We start from the raw sequence: 19,727 nt of genomic DNA, 5'->3' as shown, positions 1-19,727 counted from the left end.
AAAACAGAGTTATTTTATCCCCTTATCGCTGCGTTGTTCAAAATGGTCACTTAATATAATAGGTGTTGATTTTAATTCCTGATGCATTTCGTGTCGGAAATCAAGATTAGCTGCTAAAACTGCGGCCATTACAGCCAGTCCAATTAATTCGCTCACTTCCTGTTGATAGCCGGCGATTAAATAAAAAATTAGCTGAGGCAATTATTCTTAATTTTGCAGCAGTTCAATATGCGATCGATGGACAATCATTTTTGATTCGGTCGGCAAACGCAAACATTAATTGTTCACACAAACGGGCATTATGATAAATGCAAAGGGGGAATATATAATTTTATGTGTTTGCACAGAGTCGGAAGCAATGATAATTTCGATTTGGGCGCCGGCGTTGATTACATTAAGGGAGAGGCGAGAGCTGTCAGCCGAGCAACAAACAAAATTGATGTGCGCCCTGCTCATTTTTGCCTTGGCTCGTAAATCTCGCGTCGTCCGCAATTATACAGGGAAAACGTGCGCGCCGAAAAAGTAAATTTCCATTTGCGCTGCGACGAGGGAGCGACGCGTTATTTTTCATTTCGCCGCCGTTTCATTGGCTTTTAATTAATGGTTTCGTGTCGACGCGCACACACACAACGAGGCAAACCCCCGCAGAGAGAAGAGATGTACAATCAACAATCACAATCGAGCGAACGGCCACCGCGGCCAACAAAAGGCTTGCTTGTTTGCATTCGACCAGCCAGAGCTACGGAACAATGCAAGTGGTGAGCAAAGGCATTTTTAATTCAAAATATCCATCATTGCATTTTTGCATCATTTTTTAATTGTTTTGTGAAAATTTTTGATCTCAAATATTTCTAATGAATCTGGAGTAGAATTAATAAATGAATGAAATGTTTAGAACATTATAAAGAACTTAAAATTATTACTTTAATTTTTTTTTAAATTTCAGTTTCAAGAAAAAAATTCAATTTTGGTAGGGCCACTTAAGTTACCATATTTTTGTTAATTCCTTAAAACTTTTTGTCATAGAACGTCTGCATTATTAAATTTCAAAGATGCGGTTGAAAAGTCGAGGGCAAAAAAAAAAAAAAACAGCTGCCACTCTCCATTGTCTTAGTTGTCAGTTCATCATAGCTGCATGAAAATGAGCTGATCGGCTAAAACCAAAGTTGCACTCTTCACATCACAGACTTGTGCTGCACTCGGAGCGAGAAAAAGGCGGAGAGGAAAGAGCAGGAAGAAATTGATGGATGACATCGCATCAGGCGCAGGTAAACACGTCGCGCTCGTCTGCCGCCGTCGGGGCGATGGGGAAATTAATGATCTCCCCGGCCGAGTCAACCCCCGAGAGAGGCCTGATGCCATTTACCCCCTTCCTTCGATATCATGCAAAAATATATTCAGAGGGAATTTCGGTTCGGCACAACAAAGATACCAACAGGTTTTTAATTACGCAAAGTGTGTCGCGAATAAATTAATTTTTATTAATCCACTTGAGCTTCGAAACGATTTTGCAATTATTAGGAAAGAAGCCGACCTTGCGGCTCTAATCATGTTCCGGCCGGACAGAGTGCGCAGTTTGTCAACAAAGCCCCGAGGAGTGGCCGGCCGGTGAGAAATCGAGAGCTTTAAATCGAATTAACGAGCCCCTCTAGAGTTGCTCTGCCGCAGAATTGCAGCATGATGCGCACGAAATTCTGCGTCACACTCAAATTGGGTGAAACTAGCAAACTAGCTCTCTCAACGTCATGTTTTGTAATGCATAAAATAATAAAAATGTTGATTTTTGGGGTTGCAATGTCTCTTTCTAAAGATTAAAAATTACTAAGAGAATTATTTCAAAATTAGTAAAAAAAAATTGGTACAAAAATTATTGTGTATTTTCTCTAATAACTTAAACTAGCTACAATTTTCATTATTAAAAGCTATATTCAATTTTTTTTTTTTAATTGGTAATCTGCATTATGCGCACTTTATCATGCATTTTTGTGCAGCTAACAAAATTATTGTGATATGTAGCAATTTTCCTGTGAAAACCCGATGCAAAATAATTCAGACTGAATAATGAAGTTGGGCACAAAGGGACACATCAAAGCGAGCAATTAAAATGGCGCAATTACGCCTCATTAGCGAGCATCGATTACACGGCTGGGTGGAAAATAATTGCTGTGCCGATCTGGAGCAGCGCTGCCATATTCAGGCGATAAAAACTTTTCCATTTCTTCGTCGCGCGCGCGAGTTGCCTAATTATATATTTATACAGAGAGCAGCAAAAAGTAAGTAAATCGTCTCATTCGCTTGCAAAAGAATAATAAGTTGTCGCACTCGACCCCGACCAGATTAATGCTCGCAATTTGTTTCCTTGAATTTCTTGGCAGCCACCGCCGGCGACAGGTGTTACGAGAACAAAACGCCTTAATTCCACGTTGCAAAAGTGAGAGACAAGACACGGTGGTTTGCAGTTGTTTTTGCTTTCAAGAATCCTCAGAGATTTTTGCTATGGCCTCTTTTCGGTGCTAATCGTGACCACATTGTAAAAATTCCTTCCTGTTACTTTATTTAAATAATTGATCATTCGCCATTTCCTAGAGCATTTTAATTAATTCATTTTGGGCACTAATAGTGAGACGTCGGTGTGAAACTCATCTTCTTCCAACAGCCACACGGGCGATGGTAATTGATGCATTGCGCAACTTGGGCGCCGCAGAATTAATAATTGGTTTATGCCGCTGTTCGAACTCGGAAGCCAACTACACCCAAAAGACGAAATGAACCGACGACGCTATGGCTGCTGCATGCAAAGCAAGCACCACCAACTAATCAAACGAAACCACCACGGGCAAGTGCCTCGCTCTTGCACAAAACAAAACAAATCAATTTGAAGCCACGTCTCTTCTGACAGAATCTCCATGTTTCAAAGTTTTAGTTTTGCCTATAAATAAATGTTGACAAAGGGAATTCCTATCACGGAAGAATCTTTATATGCCTCACTAATTGCAGCAGAACTGTAGAAATTGAATGGGCTTCGTGTATTCAGAAGTATTTGTTTTGTAAAATTAAAATTATACATTTGCTAGAGAGAAGAGACTTACAAAAAACGATTTGAAAATGTAATTCTAGGCTTGAGAAAGATATTCGCACACTTCAAACATCATAAATTATTTGTTAAGGCCAACTACCTTTGAGACGCAATTACAAAAAACGCACTCAATCTTTTATCATGGGTGCAATGAAAATAATGTCCTTTCTAAAATATTTTTTTTTTCAATGAATTATAGTTCAACTAGTTCTGGAAAGCCCTGAGTTTTTTGTGGCCAAAATAATAAAAAAAAAACTAAATATTTCTTTTCTATGTTAAACATTATATTTTTGAAGTACTTTATTATATTAAATTAAAATTCTAACCTATATTATGAAAAATAATTATGCAATTTCTAGTCAATACATATTTATAGTTTTTTTTTTCATTTTTTAATGAACGGGTTTACAACTTTTTACTGGCCTAACTGATAAATAATGTGTATTTTCCAAAATCATTCATTACCAGAAGTGACCCCTGCTCAAAAATCATTGGAGTGGAAAATTACACAAACCGACTCATTGCATAAGTGTGGACGCTCTGCAGCATAATAATGCCGCGCTTCCCGATTGCAAAGTGCATCTGGCCGACCTAGTTTGACAACGCGAGTGCAGGCGATGAACAAACGGAGCGAGCCTTAAGCAGACTCGTAAAGCAGCCAATTAACGTGAGGAAATTTTATTACGCGTGCGTGCGTGCCAGTGACATAATCCGGCGAGCGCTGCAAAAAATAGGAACTAGTGAGAGTTGTCCGGCCGGCCGCAGAGCAAATCCACTCGCCCTGGCCGCCGGCGTGTAAACAAAGACGGCTCTGGACGAAAACTGGATTTCCATCCAGCAGGTCATCGCACTTTTTTGTGCCGAATCAACTTTCGCGCATTTGGGGCAGGGACGACTTGCCGAACTCAATTCTTTTTTATCTCAGAAACTTGAATTTCTGAAATTCTGAATTTTTGTTCCGGCGAAATTAAAAAAGAGACGAAGGCTCTAAAAATTAGTGTTAATATTAGGCAAAGGATTGGTGCACGCGGCCTTGCTCTCGGCACCTTCATCGTGCGAATCGGAAGGATGCCAGTTCCGAGTGCGCCTCGGGCGGTGGAAGTGGCTCGTTGGTAAACACACTCGCACTTATTTTAAGAGCAGCTCAGGTCCGGCCGGTCGCCTGACCTTGTCCTTGACACACACGCGAGTTTCGAAATTCGCCGAAAGTGCGTCGATTAGCGCAGTAATAAAACGCTTTTTGTGTAAAATGCCTCAATCGTTTGTGTGAAAATCGTTTCACCGATTTGAATAAATATGACGGCCTAATGATGGAGATAAACGATTTGCATGAATAGTTTTCCTAGAGAATAACCCTGATCTACAAAAGGTCGAAAAATAAAATTATGCGATTTATTGGCGTACAATTAAAATAATAATTGATCATAATCATGAAACAGCCTAAAAAATTTTCAAGATTTTATTGGTTTTATGGTGTAAAAAAAAGCTAAAAAGTATTATACAATTTATTATTTGACCATTTTACCACAGTAAAAATTAAAAAATAAATTAATAGTAGTTTGCACTAATCTATTTAAAAAACGAGGAATTGGGAAAATGATGAAACATAAAATAAACCCATTTAAAATACCTAAAATACTATTTTAGACTTCAAAATTCAGCTTCATAAGATATGCAACAATATCAACCGAGAGATTGCAAATAAAATTTACAAAAGAAGTAAAACATTGCACTCCAGAGCGAAAAAGGTATCATTGGCTTCATTGCTCTAATTGTTGCGCGAGTGAAACATTTTGCAAATGTGCCGATCACATAAAACTTTATTGCCCAACCGCAGCAGCGAGTATTAAAAAGTAGTAAAAATTAAACACATGTAACTTCACAGCATGTAATGACACTCTATTGCAGGCACAATGAGGGCGAGCAAAGTTGAAAAGTTGATTTTCGCAGGCACTAAGATGAACGAGAGCTAAATTTGCCGGCACTTGGACCAACAGGCGTAGACTTGCAGCGAGTGAGACGCTTTGGAGAGAGAGAGAAAGGAGTCTCAGAAGCTAGGTGGGGACCAGTGGACGCGGCTAGTATAAAAGGTGTCGCCGCCGAAGGTCCAGCATCATTCACCTGATACACACATCAACAATCATGAAGTTCCTGGTGAGTTTTCTACGAGCTTCGCTAACAAAATTCCAAAAGTCAATGATGCAGAGTGTTCCAAGTCAAAAATTTTCTTTCAAATCGCTACTACAGAGTGTTCCAAGTACAAATTGTTCATTCAAATCACTTCTAGAACCTTTTGAGAAAAAATCAAATATGTTGTATTCAAAGAAAAACTTAGAAGTTAACTTGAAATTTTCAAGATTATAGAGAGATCCAAATCGATGTTCGTAGTTTGTAAAACTAATTTTGTTTCCAGGTTCTCCTCGCCGCCGTGTGCGCTGTGGCTAACGCCGGCGCTGTTGGCTACGCCGCCGCTCCCGCTCTCGCTTACGGAGCTGGATACGGTTATGGTGCTGGCTACGGCTATGCCGCCACCCCCGCCCTGGGATACTCTTCCTACGCTGCCACCCCCGCCCTGGGATACTCTTCCTACGCCGCCACCCCTGCCCTGGGATACTCTTCCTACGCCGCCACTCCCGCTCTGGGATACTCTTCCTACGCCGCTCCCGCCTACGCCCACGCCGCTCCCATCGTGGCTGCCGCTCCCGTCGTCAAGGCTGTCGCCCCCGTCGCCACCAGCTACGCTAACGTGCACTCTGTCCACACCCCCGCCGTCGTTGCCCACGCCGCTCCCGTTGTTGCCCACGCCGCTCCCGCCGTCGTTGCCGCCCCCGCTGTTGCCTACAACAGTCTGGGATACTCCGGTAAGATTCAAAATTATTCCAGCACCCCTCTTTCTTTCTTATTGAATCGAACCTTAATTAATAAGGAATAAGCCTAATTTTGGGCTACAACGAAAGATATTTTTGCTAAATTTTAATTCAAACTAATTTTTCGCAGGTCTTGGAGTTGCTACCCGTAGCTACGGTTATGGCGCTGCTTACCCCTCCGCTTACGGCTATGGCGCTGGCTACGGCATCGCTGCCCGCACCGCCTACCCCGCCTATGGAGCTGGATACGGTCTTGCTACCCGCGCTGCCTACCCCGCCTACGGCGCTGGATACGGTCTTGCTACCCGCGCTGCCTACCCCGCCAGCTACGGTTACAACGCTGGTCTCGGCTACGCCGCTGGATACTCCACCTACGGAATCCACTAAGAGTCTCATTAACTTGTGATAGTACAAACCATTACCTCCCCAGTCTTTTGTGTAATTTATGCCCATCATCAAATAAATTATAATAACAAACCCGAAATCTTTTTGCATTTTCATTAATTTTCTTTTTTATAATCAGACAGATCATATTTATATTATTTAGATTTCATAGTATTTAAACAAATCTTCCTAACTATTCAAAAAAATTTTCATATAACATTCATTTTGAACTAAAATTGATGGAGTTTCTCAACCAGCAGAAATTTATACCCGAAGCTAACATAAAAATCTGCGTACAGTTTAATTTGAAATTGTTTTCATATTTTACTTTCTTCAAAGAACTTTTCATCAAAGCGAAAATAGGCGAATAAATCTATTTTTTCTTTGAAATTTTATGCGTGTAAAATTTCCCGAACGTCATCACTAACTTTCCAAACCAATACACAAAAATTGATAAAATGCAGTTTTATTTCTCAAAATAGGACGATTTTCTTGCTTTTGTTTTACTTGACACCTTTAATGAATATTTAATTAAAGTTTTACAGATTTGAGAATCTGCCTAAGTCATCAGGTATAGTTTTGTGCTTGCAGGGCAGATCTATGCAGATTGCGGGCGGAAGAATTACGATCCAGTTGAGATTGGCTTGCTCCGTGATATTGCTTTTTCTTTGGAAAAGTGGTGCTCTCGGCAATTCACGCATGCATACGTGAACGCAAGCAGGGTGAAATAAATTCACGCCGCACCAAGAGGGAATAAAGGAGGAAGAAAGAATTGAATTGCGCACGGGGGATGATCTGCGGTGGCCGCGTTTTCCAGATTTGCACATTCAGCACTGCTTGATAAACATGAATCGCTGAGGAGGCGCCTTTCAGCCCGCAACTAACTTTATTTGCATACGCGTGTTTGTTTTCGCGGCACACGCACGCGAGATTCGCGATCCGGTTGCAGCACAAGAGGCCTTTATTTACGGAGCTAAAAGTGGAGTTGCACTCGCTCAGATCCCACTAAAGGAGGACTTTTTTATTTCCTCACAGGCAAAGGACGCAATTGCGAATAAATCGGGCCGGGAAGGAATAATCATAAATTTTTGCTCGGCTGCTTTTCGCAAACTTTATTGCCGCCGACCGTCCTTTCCGGTCGTTTTAGCCAGAGAGACGCTTGCAAATTTCACGCGCCATCGAGACGTACAGAGAGATATATTCAATTTGGCCTTAAATGTGTGAATCGATTCCAACTTCTTCTGCCCTCACCGCTGCATTGAAATAAAAAGTGGGCAATAAAATTTGGCCTACGCAGTTAACTTTTCCTGACCCTAGATGTTAGACATTATGCCTCGTTTATAAGATTCAAAACAACTTAAATTAAATTTGTTAAGTCATTCTAACTAAAAATGCTGCATTTTAGTCAATTTCGCCTATTAAATTGAGTGATAAATAATATTTATGAACAAAAATGTTCATTAAATTTAAGCAAGAAATGGCTTTTTTTGTATCGATATTCCAATTAAATTGATACATGAACTTGATTTTCATCAAAATTAAATGTATCTATTATAAAGAGAAAGTTGTGGATAATTTAATAGCATTATAAATTTTTTTAGACGCAATCAATTGTTTTTTTAATTTCAAAACGGAAACATATATGTTTCTTATTTTAAGACAAATAAAAATTTGTTTAAATTTTGAAGTAAATAAAAAAATAAATCATTGAAATAGCTGAATTTAGAATTCTTTTGAATTTTGATAGCACCAATCAAATATAATTTTAAATATACACTTAATTCAATTTTATATGATTGTATCGAAAAATTAATAGTATATTTAATCGAATTCAAGCCGAAATATAAAAAACGCTAGTCAAAAGATTGCTAGCGACGAATAATTGTTCAAGCTGCGACGGTGGTGGTTTCGGTGGGCTCGTCCCAAGACTCGCAGTAAAAGTAGTTGACGCGGGTGTCGAACATGTAGCTGAACATGAGGGTGGTCAGTTTGTAGAGCGGCTTCCCCCCGCGGCGCGTGTACAAGAAGGAACGCTCGTGCGCCAAGCTGAAACCATCAGCCGTCATTTCAGGGTCTATCAGGGCGTCGTGTCGGCACCAACGCTCGCCGTCCGGGTTGGAGTACGTTTCTCCGTAGAAATTGTCAACTTTGCTTCCTTGAATTATGAAATTAATCTTACTTCAAAAAATTCTAAACAAAGTGCACCGTTTATGAAATCGTAAAGCTTCTTGAACTCGTCAAAGGTTTTGGTGATCGGCAGATACATTCCCAAGGCGCAGCATCGCTTGAAGGCAAGCTCATACGTCTGAAGTAAATATTGAAGATAAAATATACAGTTTTGCAATTTTTAATATTTCTCACGTGGTTTAGTGCGTACTCGGATTTGTACCATTTTTTTCCATCCCACCCTGTGATTGCAATTCCGCCCATTGTAGCTTCATTTCAAAAATTTTAGTATAAGATTATTAAAAAATTTTAGCTCAAAGTCAAAATTATTCTACTCATGTTCAAGGTGTCAAATTCATTAATAGCCGTCCTCTGAAAGTGAATTTTCGTTCAGTTAAAAATTCCAACTTGTTCTCAAACTTACATTTTCCCTACAAAGCTCGTTCTGGTTCATATTGCAAATTCTGGGAACTTCGATTTTCACAGGCGGATACACCTGAGGTTCATTATTGTGATTAGTAATAAAAGGAATCAACCGTTCCAAAATAGAATTTTACGTAGCCATCGATGCGGAATTTGTAAACGACCACTTTTCCAAAGACAACCGGTGCCTCGCGTTTTGCGCACATGTACAGCTGATATGCGTTCTCACAATCGTCGTTCTTGACTGCGATATTGTTATAATTTTTATAAACAGGTATTCAATTTGAATGTCACCGGAGTAGCTCTTGCATCGCTCAATCGCTTCGTAGCCCTTCTGCATGTCGCTCTTTTCATTAGAACTTTCCATGAGCCGCAGAACGTTGCCCTCTTGCAGTGTTCCATTCACTAACTGGCCAAAAATAAACGTTAGCCTTCCATAGCGAATTCTTTCCCGTAAATATAAGAAAAATAGCAATACCATTCCAAGGTTGTCACCCAAACACTGAACGTAGCACTAAAAGTAAAGACAGATATTATAGAAATTATCAGTAATTAATTTTTTTATTTCCCTACTTTCTTTATCTTGCTTTGATCAAATTAGTTTTTATGAGCTTGCGAGAAGCCGCCATTTTTAAAACTTAATTTATGTATCTAATGTACATCGACGGTGTTTAATAAACATTCCATTCCAATAAAATGTTTTCAACAATCGAATGTAAAAAAGGCATTGTTACAATGTGGAAAAATAAGTAACAATAATAATTTTTATTTTTAATCGATAATGCATTAGTGATGCAAAGCATAATCTTGGTGTGTTATTTTCAATATTAAATCAAAACCAAAGTTAAAGAATTTTGTTGATATAATAGGGAAAGGAACCAATTCAAAAGACTTGCCTTCATGCGGTATGTGTAATTGTTTGGGTTGTCTAAGCCATACACCTCATCTTAAAATAAATTGAATGACAATAAGTATAAAAATGTGGGCGAATTTTCAATTTTAATTATTAATTGATTAATTAAAGAGAATTTCGTTTCAAACCAAGTGAGAGCGTCAAAAGCTCGGCGCATTCTTTCTGCACAGCTTCAATTGAAGTGCCAGACTGCCGCACCTATTTTTTGTTTTTAAATTATTTAACAAGTTCATTGCAGATTCACGCTGGCTGCGTACCTCGCAGGCAAAGAACTTTTTAGCATTGCAATCGTCTACGGCAAGGGTGGTTTGGTTGGGGTGCACGTTGCTCACTTTTAAGCTCACGCAGTCGCCTTTTGTGACGTTAGGCTCACCGGGGGCCCAGTTTATGTTGCGCTTCAAAAACGCTCTATCCACCGAGCACCACCTGAAGTTGTTCGGACAACCAAAGTCGGCGCCCGAGGTCCAAAAGTTTCCCACAATTTCCGGAAAGTCTGAATTTTTTTACTTTTATTGTTTATGATCTTTGGTCTCCTAAAACAACCCTTTGCCAGTTTGGTGATGCACTTGCGTTTGGCCTCTGTCTTAAGCGCGATAAGTCTTGTGCCGAGGGCGCAACACATGTCCCGCGCATCAGAGTAGGTCACCTTAAACACACACCATTTTTATCGCAACACAATCAAACACGAGAATTATTGAATACCATTTTGTTGGAAAAGAGGAAGTAGCGTCCGCATTTTGAAACCCAACGACCATGTTTGTACCGGTCTAACGACCACACACACAAAAAGTTTTGGTGAACTGGGAAAGTTTGGTTAAAACATACCCTTTAACTCAAACCGCTCATCCAGGCCTTTCTTCACAAACAAAGTGGTCTGTTTAAAAATAAAAACTTATTTTAAGTAATCATAAGTGATTAAAATTTTACGTTTCTGGTGCACTCCTTATTAATGCATTTGGCTCGGCAGTTCTTATTTCCCTATTTTTCAGCCCCTCTTTAGCAAACGTGAGTTTTTTTTATTTAAAATTTCTTACGACTAACTCGACGACGGATTTGGTGACGGACTCGCACATGAGGTTATACTTGTTTTCTGGCTTCCAATTGGTGAGCATGGAACTGAAGTCGAAGCTGAGTTGAATGGCCGTGTCGTCGAACTTGCTCTTATCATTGCTGACTTCGGTGATGAGACTCTCGTCGATGGGCTCCGGACTGTCCTTGGTGCACCAAGACCACATGTTGTTGAGCTCGTGCTTGAAGCCGCCAGTCCAGTAGGCCTCGTCCGCAGTCACGTTGGCCGGCAGCGAGGTGGCCAGACACTGCGACTCCTCCAGCGTCTCGATCAGCACCGGTTGCATGCCCAAAGCACAACACAGTTTCCAATTCTGCTCCCACGTCACCTAACCCGTTCCAGTTTTAATTACTCTGATATATAATCGCAATTTTCCCAGGAAATTGCAGTTCCATTTTATCTACAAATTTTATCATTTTGTTCCAGAATATGGCAAAAATCGCGGAATTTGAATTTTTTATTTTTACTCACTTCTTTAGTGCCCATCAAATAAGTTTTGTCGCAGGCACTCACAAAAGTTCCGTAAATACTGGAATCTTTGACCAAAAGACTTTTATATTTATTCCAATAATCATAAGAATTGACTTACTTTGTATTCTTCCTGCGTCATCAAGAAAAGTAGACTTTGACCAAAAATGTTATTGAACATTATTTAAGCAAAATATTCAAAATTAAATTACGTTGGGATAGCAAGCATCGTAGCAACTAAAGCCCTTTAATTGGTGAATTCAAATAATAATTACAAAATTTCTTCATATTTCATTGTTATTATTACAGTATCAACGTCAGGAGTTGATTCGAGCTTCTCTGGAAATTAAATAGTAATAGTATTAAAATTACAGCTTAATCCATAAGCTTTTTCATGTTACGATCGAATTTTAACCCTTTGTTGACCACCTGGACGACTTTCTTTTTGGTTGTTGTCCTGGCCTTGGCCGTGGTTCTTTTACGAGTGGTGGTACGAGTGATGGTACGAGTGGTAGTACGAGTGGTGGTAAGAGCGTCGATTTGGAAAACCTATTAAATGTTATTAATCTGAATTAAATTAATTCTATGCGCCATGCCCATAATAAGACGATGAACACCAAGAGTTTTGAGCGGTGCATCGCTCACTCTACACAATCCCGAATGTTCGTCGATGCGGCGGAAGCTGCTTTCAACTGACGCTTCGTACAGGAAATTAGAGTCGAAAACAAAACCAAACGCTCTATTCGATGTGGCGAGTAAATCGTTTTTATGGAAAATATACAATAAAACTTGCAACACAACAACTAAGCGTTATAATAATACGAAATGCAAATACAAGTCTCTTTAAACATTTATTTGACATTTTGAGAATCGAGAAAATTAGCAAAATTGGTTTTCAAAGTCTCGTTTACTTTATTCAGCGTTGAAAGAGGCCGTGTCTGTGTAAGAGAGCAAGAGGCCTATTTATTTTCCTTTTTCCGTCAAATGAAAGGAAGCGCACCAGCAGGTTTCGTTTGGAGCCCTTTTAGGCCAAATGTTTTGCTTTCAAACATTATTTGCCAATCGATCGATCGAGTGCGCAATTCAATCGCCAACTTTGTAACGTGCTCAGCCAAAATTCAAACTTTTTGGAATGAGAAATTAGTGCAATTAGGATGCGATTCAGAAATAAAAGTAGACTTTAAAGCACAATTTACCAAACAACTGAAAACATGCATGATTATTCTGTTGTTGTAAAATATAAAAGAAATTACATTAAAAGTTATCATTTTTGGATTATTTGGAATAATACAGAAGAAAGATTTAGTAACTTAATTTCTGATGTGTGATAATTTTGCAAGAAGTGGTTTCTTGCTTTCTCGTCCCTCTCCTTGGCGCATCTCGTTAATGTTAATTAATTTGGCTCTTTCTCTTTTGCTCCGTCTCTCCTGCAAAGTTTTGAGTTTTTGTTGCAGCGCAGACAGCGGCGGGATTTCGAGCCAAAAAGTGCGAGCTAGCTCGTCGCTCCTTGGCCCTTTCCCTGCTGCTCGGCAAAGAGAGAGAGGAGAGAGAGAGAGAGAGATTAAAATCTTATTAGACGTACGGCGCGAGCGAGCGGCTTTAAATGGGCTGCATTGTGAGCGCTGCGCGAGCGGCGAAAACTTTGGAATGCGTGCAAACGCACCGAGTACGTTGTGTGCGGCCGAGTTATAACGAGGGAGGCTGAGTGGAGAGCACAATGAAAACGCGCAAACTTGCGACGCAGAGAGACACTGAGGGGTCAAAGGATTTAATTGCCGTTTGAATGGCGAGCCACGAACAAAGCCGAACGGCCAGAACGCGCGGGCCCTCGTTATGATCTCTTCGTCAGCAGAAGCAAACAGATTCCATCAAAGCGGCGAAACGTCCATTGTATGCAAAGAGAGAAATTAAATAAAACTAATATTTGATTTGCAAAAATGACGGTTGCAGATTTATGAGTTTGAAAATGATTTGAAAAAGAATATGATAGAGGGAATCCCAAAACGTAATAATTTTATACAGATTAAATTTAAGTTCAAAACAGTGTGAAAAGCTTGAATTTTTAGTAAAAGTAGTGCCACTAAAACTAAATTAAATAATCACAATTTGCACGACTCAGCGCCTATATGAAAGTAAATATTATATGTGGCCTGGTTTCCTCTTTTTTGCACCCTTTAAATATTAATTTCTTAATGAATATGAGTATTCCCATCCTTCAAAATAATAAATAGTACAATTTTTGTCGTCTTCTCTCTATTCAATTTTTATATTTTTTCTTAATAAAATTTCGTGTTTGTTTGATGACACGTATTAAAAATTTCCAATGAAACAAGATAATCGCAAGACTCCTTAAGATATTTACAAATTAATATCAGTTTTCTAAGAAATCTAAATCTGTGTGATCTTGAGAATTTTTGACCTTAAATTGTTCACTGACCCCAACGTTCTAATAATATTTTATTTTAGATAACAGATTCCATTTAAAAATTTTAAAATCAATTTGATAAAAACCACTGCTAATTTTAAATTTAAAAAGTGGACTTTCTTAATTTAATATTGAATAAATTAAGCAATATTTTCAAAATGCTCAAGCTCTTCTATCCAGTGATTGACAAATAGATTTATCTTAAGGGTTTAAGATCATAAATATTAATTAAAAATACCTATTTTTCTCGCGCTTCATTTGAAAAATAACGACACACTTTGCTGGTGAACATGGCACTTTACTCAGCACCACTGCTATTGTTTCCCCATTTGGACGGAAGTCCTCTTGCCCCTTATCGATCTCATTTCACGTCCCGCTGTTGCACTGAAATCCTCGCGGTTTTTAATGAAAAGTCCTTAAAAGCAAGTTTAATCAGCGTTCGTCAACCGCTTGACGACCGACCCACCTGGGCCATTTAATTTTCGTTAACGACAACGACAGAATGAAAAGTCGGGTCAAATTTGCACAAAAGTTTCTTGTCCGAGGGCCTAGCTAGCGTATAAGTTGGCAACAAATTTTTACGAGCCGCCGGGCCTTGTCCCTCTGCCTTTTCTTTATTTTCGCCACAGTCCCTGCCCAACAAAAGCAAACAGAGCAAGGAGGATTCTCCCTGCTGCATTTGCATCGCAACAACATGAATTTTTTAAAGCAAATTCTTATGCTTGTTTTTATTTTTTCAGCCGAGCGACCGTAAAATGCAAATGGTCTTTTGGCCGCTGATCGTTAAGTGATGCAACTCTCTTCTCGCAGCGCATAATTAACATTTAAATGGCGACCCACTTAAATCTGCATGATGCCCTTTCTTCTGACAAACAAACAAACAAGCAAATGAAAAACAAAGTGGCCGTCGTCTTGCTGGCAAAACAAGAAAACTCCCGTCGTAAAAAGCAACTCCCACACAAACGGCCAAACAACTAAGCAAAAAATTGCACACTTTTCGTCTTGGAAAATTTACTCGCTTCCAGATTACGCTATTTGCAGTTGCATTGAGTTTGGGGGAAGTTTGATTGAATCGTCGTTTTCGGTTCGCGTGTCACGCGCGAGGGCGAAAAGTGCGTCGTCTCGTCGTTGGCGGGTAATCCGCGGTGGCAGCGCCGGCTCAATAACGCAATGTGTTTGCCGCGAGCAAACAGAATAGGTGTCTGTTTGCGGCCTGCGCGTGTCACCGCCACTCGGCCAACCGTGAGAAAAATGACTTTCGTTCCGCCTCCCCACGTCTCTCCCTTCTCCAGCTTTTGATACTCCGAAGAAAAAGAAGTATTACTTTCGATCAGAACTTGGAAAAAAATCTCCTAGTTTTTTTAATAAAAACACAAAAATGTTCCAAATACTAAAATAACAGAGAAAGGAGGTCAGCTGTGAGAAAATCCGTTTGAAAAGACTCGGTTTTGGCGAAAAATGAAAAATTGTGTGGCTGGATTTGGAATCGACGCCAAGTGGCGAGAATAAATATTTATGCCCATGCGTTTCGCAGGATGCAGCCGACGGATGGAAAAGCCCCTCCTGCTCCGTATATTTTTTTACGACGCGCACCCTCGAGCTGCTTTTCATATAAATTTCCGCCGCCTCGCACGCACACAAAAATATTTACCGAATATAAAAGTGTATTGACTCTCCCCGCGCTATTTCGCGCCAATCCCAAGAGCGAAAAAAATCTTCTCCTGATGTACTATGCACACACAAGCAGCCTCGATCCACTGACATATTTTCCAAGCCGCGGAAATTGACTTTTTCTTGCCTGAAAAGACAATAGCCTTTAAATAAACTCGTAAAATTGCTTTTCTCACTTATGATGAGGAAAACGCCTGTGCTATATGCAGCCAGAGTGGGTGAAGCGCACGCGGGTCGTGCAGGTTGCATAGTTAGTCATTTTTCTTTCACTCGCTCACATCATTACTTTTCTAAATCTGCGCGTGGCATTCGCTCCGAGGATATCATTAGCCCTAGCCGAGTGCGTGGGGATTAATAAATCAGAGCGGCCGCGTCGAGTGTCAAGACGATAATTCATCACAAAGCGAGCAACTCGCACCTCACGCACGCAAACATTGCCGAATTTTGTACATTGAAATAATGAAAAACAATGTAATATGCAGTATTCGGGGTGTGCGCTGAAAATTGGCAGTTTGGTTTGGGGTGCGCAAATTTTCCAATACCGCAAACTCGTTCGGCGCCGAGGGCACAAAATTGGGGAATTTGCGGCTTTGATTTCAAATAAACCTTCATATATTTAATCCTGCCATATTAGGATACAAAAATAAAATCTTCCCATTCCTAAAATTTTAAAATGTCATAATTATAAAGTCCTTGATATTGAAACCTGCCAAAAAAGGGAGGAATCCTAAAATAAAAATCTTGCCATGCAACTCAATTTTGAAAAAATTAATTTAAGCCCTAAAAATGAAAACCTATCAATTGGTATCGATCGCCTCTAAAAAAAAAAAAATAACTGTTATTATTAGGAAATAATAAATATAAATTCAGATGATGTTCCCCTTGGAATATTTGAAAGTGAATTTAAATAGCCTGAAAACTCAATTGAGTTCAGAGTCGACATCCATTACAATTATGGTGTCGAGCCAATTCAAAGATTAAATTCAAAAATGATATCCTTGTAATTACGATTGATTTGATTTAAATGTGAAACTATTTGTAAATACCTAAAAAAAATTCAGTAAAATTGCACACTTGCATGTGGCAGTGAGGCATTTTTCTTTATTATTTCTTTATTAAAATTAAATGTGGTTAATTCTGTAGTATCCCTAGAAATATTGTAAAAGAGCAAACTTATTTTGCACTAGGATGTTTTTCGTCTTTTTTTTGTAAAAATGTCTGGACTGTCCTGCAAAGGAGGAAGTTTTGCACCTGAGCATCTTGACAGCTGAACAATCTGGACGGTCGTGTCTTCGTTCCTATGACAATTACACGCAGCGGCAGTTTGTCAACGGCAGTCTAGCTTGTTTGTTTTCTAGCTCTCTAGGGCAGCCGCACAAGACAAAGAAGCCCCCGGTCCATTCTGATGTGACTGCGGCCGACGCACCTTGGGGAATCTGTCTGTTCGGGCGACCGAACTTCTTCCTCTTCTTCGTTTTGTTTTCGCCTCGTGCGTGTGGCTGTTTTTGCCAACGGGTTGCGGTGTGCTCAATAATTTAACGCAACCCGCCTGCCCTTTTGCCGCAGTATGCTAATTTTTTATCTCTCGCTTTGTGTCTCGTTCCCTGTGCAAAACTAAAAACAAAATCAGATTTTTGCTAATTTTTTAAAACACAATTCGTTTGTTTTGGGGAAAAATAAAGAGAGCTGTAAAGAAGAAGCACTCTCTGTGCTGTCGGCGTGCGTGTGAGCAAACGTAATTATCTATTCAATTTACGGCGACCGCCTAATTCAGAGAGCCAGAGAGAAGAGTGGAGCCGTACGTTGGTCGTTCCCCTTTGTTGTTGCTCCCATTTAAATGTATTAACGAGAGCTGCACGTATTTGCACAGAGCAGCAGGGCCAGAGATAAAGACGCCGCGAGTTAAAAAGGATTTGCAGCTCTCTCTGGGTCGCCGTGCCACCAGAACGATAAATCTGCCTAAGCCATTAATCCTCTCAATTTCGCTCAAAAATTAAGTAGATTTTCACTTCCTCCCTTTTTTTCTTTATCTGAGACTTGTATCGATTAAAACAGAGCCATATATACACTTTCACTTCCTTCTGATCCCAAAGGAGCAACCTTTTGAGGAGTAATTCGATTAGCTCATTATCGCACTCTTTGGCCTGCGAAGGAGCAGCACGAGGACAAATAAAAGCGCTCGAAGAGAGTCGGGGAGAAGACGTTTGAAATATTTGCGGGACGAGCCACTCGGGCTGATCCAATTACAAAGACGGCTTGGCTGACTGCAGCAGGTTACGTGGGCAAACAACCGGAAAAACACCACCCGCCCGTGCACCAACAAAACCTCACAGGGGGTTGTCGACTTTAGTCGTAGACTTGCCAGAAACTGTGCGTTAAGTCAAATCAATTCTCATTTCACCGCCAGACAAAAATACGAGAGGCCTCGCAAAGCGTTAAATCTACTTTGTTAATATTTAAATGGGTTCGGAATTGTTTAGGGTTGCGGTTTGGGTCTAGGACGCTTGGGTTGGTCGACCCAGGCGAGCGAGAGAAGCTCCCCCGCACTCTTCTCGCATGGTAATTGAATTAGCCCGGCCGCAGCATCGCGATTTGCGGCATCTTCCTTCCCCGGCTCAGCCGCCAAGGAAAAAATTGAATTTGCATTTCCGGTCGCGGAGCACACACACGCCGTTCCCAAAGGAAAACATACGTCAGATTCAGCGCGCAGAGGTGTTTGTTTACATTTGGTTGGTGCCAGCTGCAGGAGAAGAGAAGCGAAAAATCTGCTTTTTGTCCGCACTTCGAAAAAGTAAGGGAAAAATTTTGCAGCAGCAAAAATATGCTGTCAGATCTTCCTTCATAAATCGAAAGACTCGTAATAACGCTGATCAAAAATTTTTCTTTCCAAGAGGGTTTTCAAATTTTTGATAAGAAAAGCGTTTCAAAGGCAGCTCTTTTATATCAAAGCAAATTATCCGGGAAAAAAGTCAAAAAGGGAATAAAAACAAGTTGCTCATGAAATATGCAGAACTCGTCGGCGCGGCTGCAAGGCCACTTATTCAAATTCCGCCGTTGCCGTCTTTGAAGCTATTAACGTGTTTCTGCTCCACCTGCCCTTATTAGCCTGCGAATCCTTTTGAAATTGACTCTCTTGCTCGCAGGCCGCCGACGGATTTGGCCCGAAACTAACTCGGCCGCAGCAGCGAAAAAGAGCCCTCGAGCGATCTAATGAGAAAAACGAGCCCGAAAATAACTTTTAATAGTTGGTTGGAAGAAAAGCACAGAGGCAGGATTACGAGGCCCAATTTCCTTGCCTGACCAGCCGACAATTGCCACGAAAAACCGCAAAACTCCTTTCACTGACCCTTTTTGCGATTCGTTTGAAATTAAACTGAAAAAGGGCAGATGGGATTTTTTGACTGTTTATTTTTATTTGGTGCTCCACAGAGAGTTGGTTTCGCGCGCGCGAAAGAGAGAGTTAATACGGCTCGGCGCGCGAGGAGAGTTGAAAAAATAAAGCACTTTGAGAGTAGGCTCGTGCGTCTCTCACTCTTATTATTATGACGGCGACGATGGAGAAAGAGAGAAAGAAGAGAGAGAGAGAGAGAGGAGCAAATCCTTTTGTTTTGTTATCTGGCACTGCTCAGTGACAGCTCTCGCACCCGACCAAAGCTTTCACGCAAACTGCCGAACGAAAACAGAAAAATCACAATAACGGGGCGACGAAACAAAATGGATCTGGCGAGAGAAAGGAAAGATTTGGTCCATTGTGCGATCGAAGAGAAAAATCTGAAGCTCTCCTCCTAGTGTTATTTTGTCTCATCTCGTTACTGCTGCTCTTTTGATATTGATTTCTCTCACCTTTCCAAGTGTAACGACGTCGTAGCTTTTTCTTTTTCTCCGTATGCTCCCTTTTTATTAAAATCGACTCGCGCCCCGGCGCCGACGACCAGCAGAGGCAAGAAAGCGTGAAAAGAGCAATTTCCCATATTGCTGCAGCACGGAAAGCAATTCCGCGCAAAATACACTCTGTATGCCAAAATAGACTCCTTTCTTTTCCTCCCTCTACGGTGGAAATTATTCACGACACTCGACTTCGATTCCGATAAATTCCAACCCTCATGCACCGGAAGAAGAAGTTTATTGCACACAAGCACGCAAAATAAGAATTTCTTACCTCTTGCAAGGCCACCAAAATAATGCCAAGGGTGCATTTATATTTAAAAATGCATAATATATAACATTTATTAAAAAAAAAATAGTTCATCATATTATGATTCTTA

General features: G+C 40.3%; 3 protein-coding genes across 3 annotated transcripts in view; 1 reads left to right on the top strand and 2 right to left on the bottom strand.

The window, feature by feature from the left end:
* The window catches only part of LOC132197566 (uncharacterized), a 190,119-nt gene that overhangs the window by 160,832 nt on the left and 9,560 nt on the right, over positions 1 to 19,727 (bottom strand). The gene's annotated exons all lie outside the window — the stretch shown is intronic.
* Positions 5,097 to 6,427, top strand: LOC132196889 (cuticle protein 65-like). The gene is made up of 3 exons (XM_059619824.1): positions 5,097 to 5,230; positions 5,490 to 5,937; positions 6,074 to 6,427. Exons 1-3 carry the CDS (start codon positions 5,219 to 5,221, stop codon positions 6,328 to 6,330), a joined length of 717 nt encoding a protein of 238 aa, XP_059475807.1. The 5' UTR covers positions 5,097 to 5,218; the 3' UTR covers positions 6,331 to 6,427.
* On the bottom strand, positions 8,049 to 12,033 carry LOC132197211 (uncharacterized). Its single transcript, XM_059620344.1, has 22 exons — positions 11,963 to 12,033; positions 11,768 to 11,915; positions 11,674 to 11,705; positions 11,579 to 11,611; positions 11,488 to 11,521; positions 11,370 to 11,434; positions 10,864 to 11,226; positions 10,757 to 10,807; positions 10,655 to 10,703; positions 10,532 to 10,596; positions 10,373 to 10,475; positions 10,087 to 10,322; positions 9,958 to 10,027; positions 9,813 to 9,862; positions 9,395 to 9,430; positions 9,211 to 9,325; positions 9,051 to 9,160; positions 8,918 to 8,989; positions 8,829 to 8,865; positions 8,689 to 8,762; positions 8,533 to 8,632; positions 8,049 to 8,482 (listed from the first exon to the last, which is right to left on the bottom strand). The coding sequence occupies exons 1-22, from the start codon at positions 12,002 to 12,004 to the stop codon at positions 8,214 to 8,216; spliced, it is 2,154 nt and encodes a 717-aa protein (XP_059476327.1). The 5' UTR covers positions 12,005 to 12,033; the 3' UTR covers positions 8,049 to 8,213.

Source organism: Neocloeon triangulifer, unplaced genomic scaffold, assembly GCF_031216515.1.
Source record: "Neocloeon triangulifer isolate White Clay Creek 2 clone unplaced genomic scaffold, ASM3121651v1 ptg000012l, whole genome shotgun sequence".
Classification (NCBI taxonomy): Eukaryota; Metazoa; Arthropoda; class Insecta; order Ephemeroptera; family Baetidae; genus Neocloeon; species Neocloeon triangulifer.
Note: the sequence above shows the minus strand (reverse complement) of the source record. Positions and strands in the feature narration are given on the sequence as shown.

Excerpts from the sequence above, each read along its gene's own strand:
- LOC132196889 (XM_059619824.1), top strand. Across the intron at positions 5,938-6,073 it reads CAACAGTCTGGGATACTCCG|GTCTTGGAGTTGCTACCCGT; the intron begins GTAAGATTCAAA and ends AATTTTTCGCAG.
- LOC132197211 (XM_059620344.1), bottom strand. The coding sequence starts at position 12,004 with ATGCACCGCTCAAAACTCTTGGTGTTCATCGTCTTATTATGG. Across the intron at positions 9,326-9,394 it reads TGGGTGACAACCTTGGAATG|TTAGTGAATGGAACACTGCA; the intron begins GTATTGCTATTT and ends ATTTTTGGCCAG. Across the intron at positions 8,483-8,532 it reads GCTTTACGATTTCATAAACG|GAAGCAAAGTTGACAATTTC; the intron begins GTGCACTTTGTT and ends TCATAATTCAAG.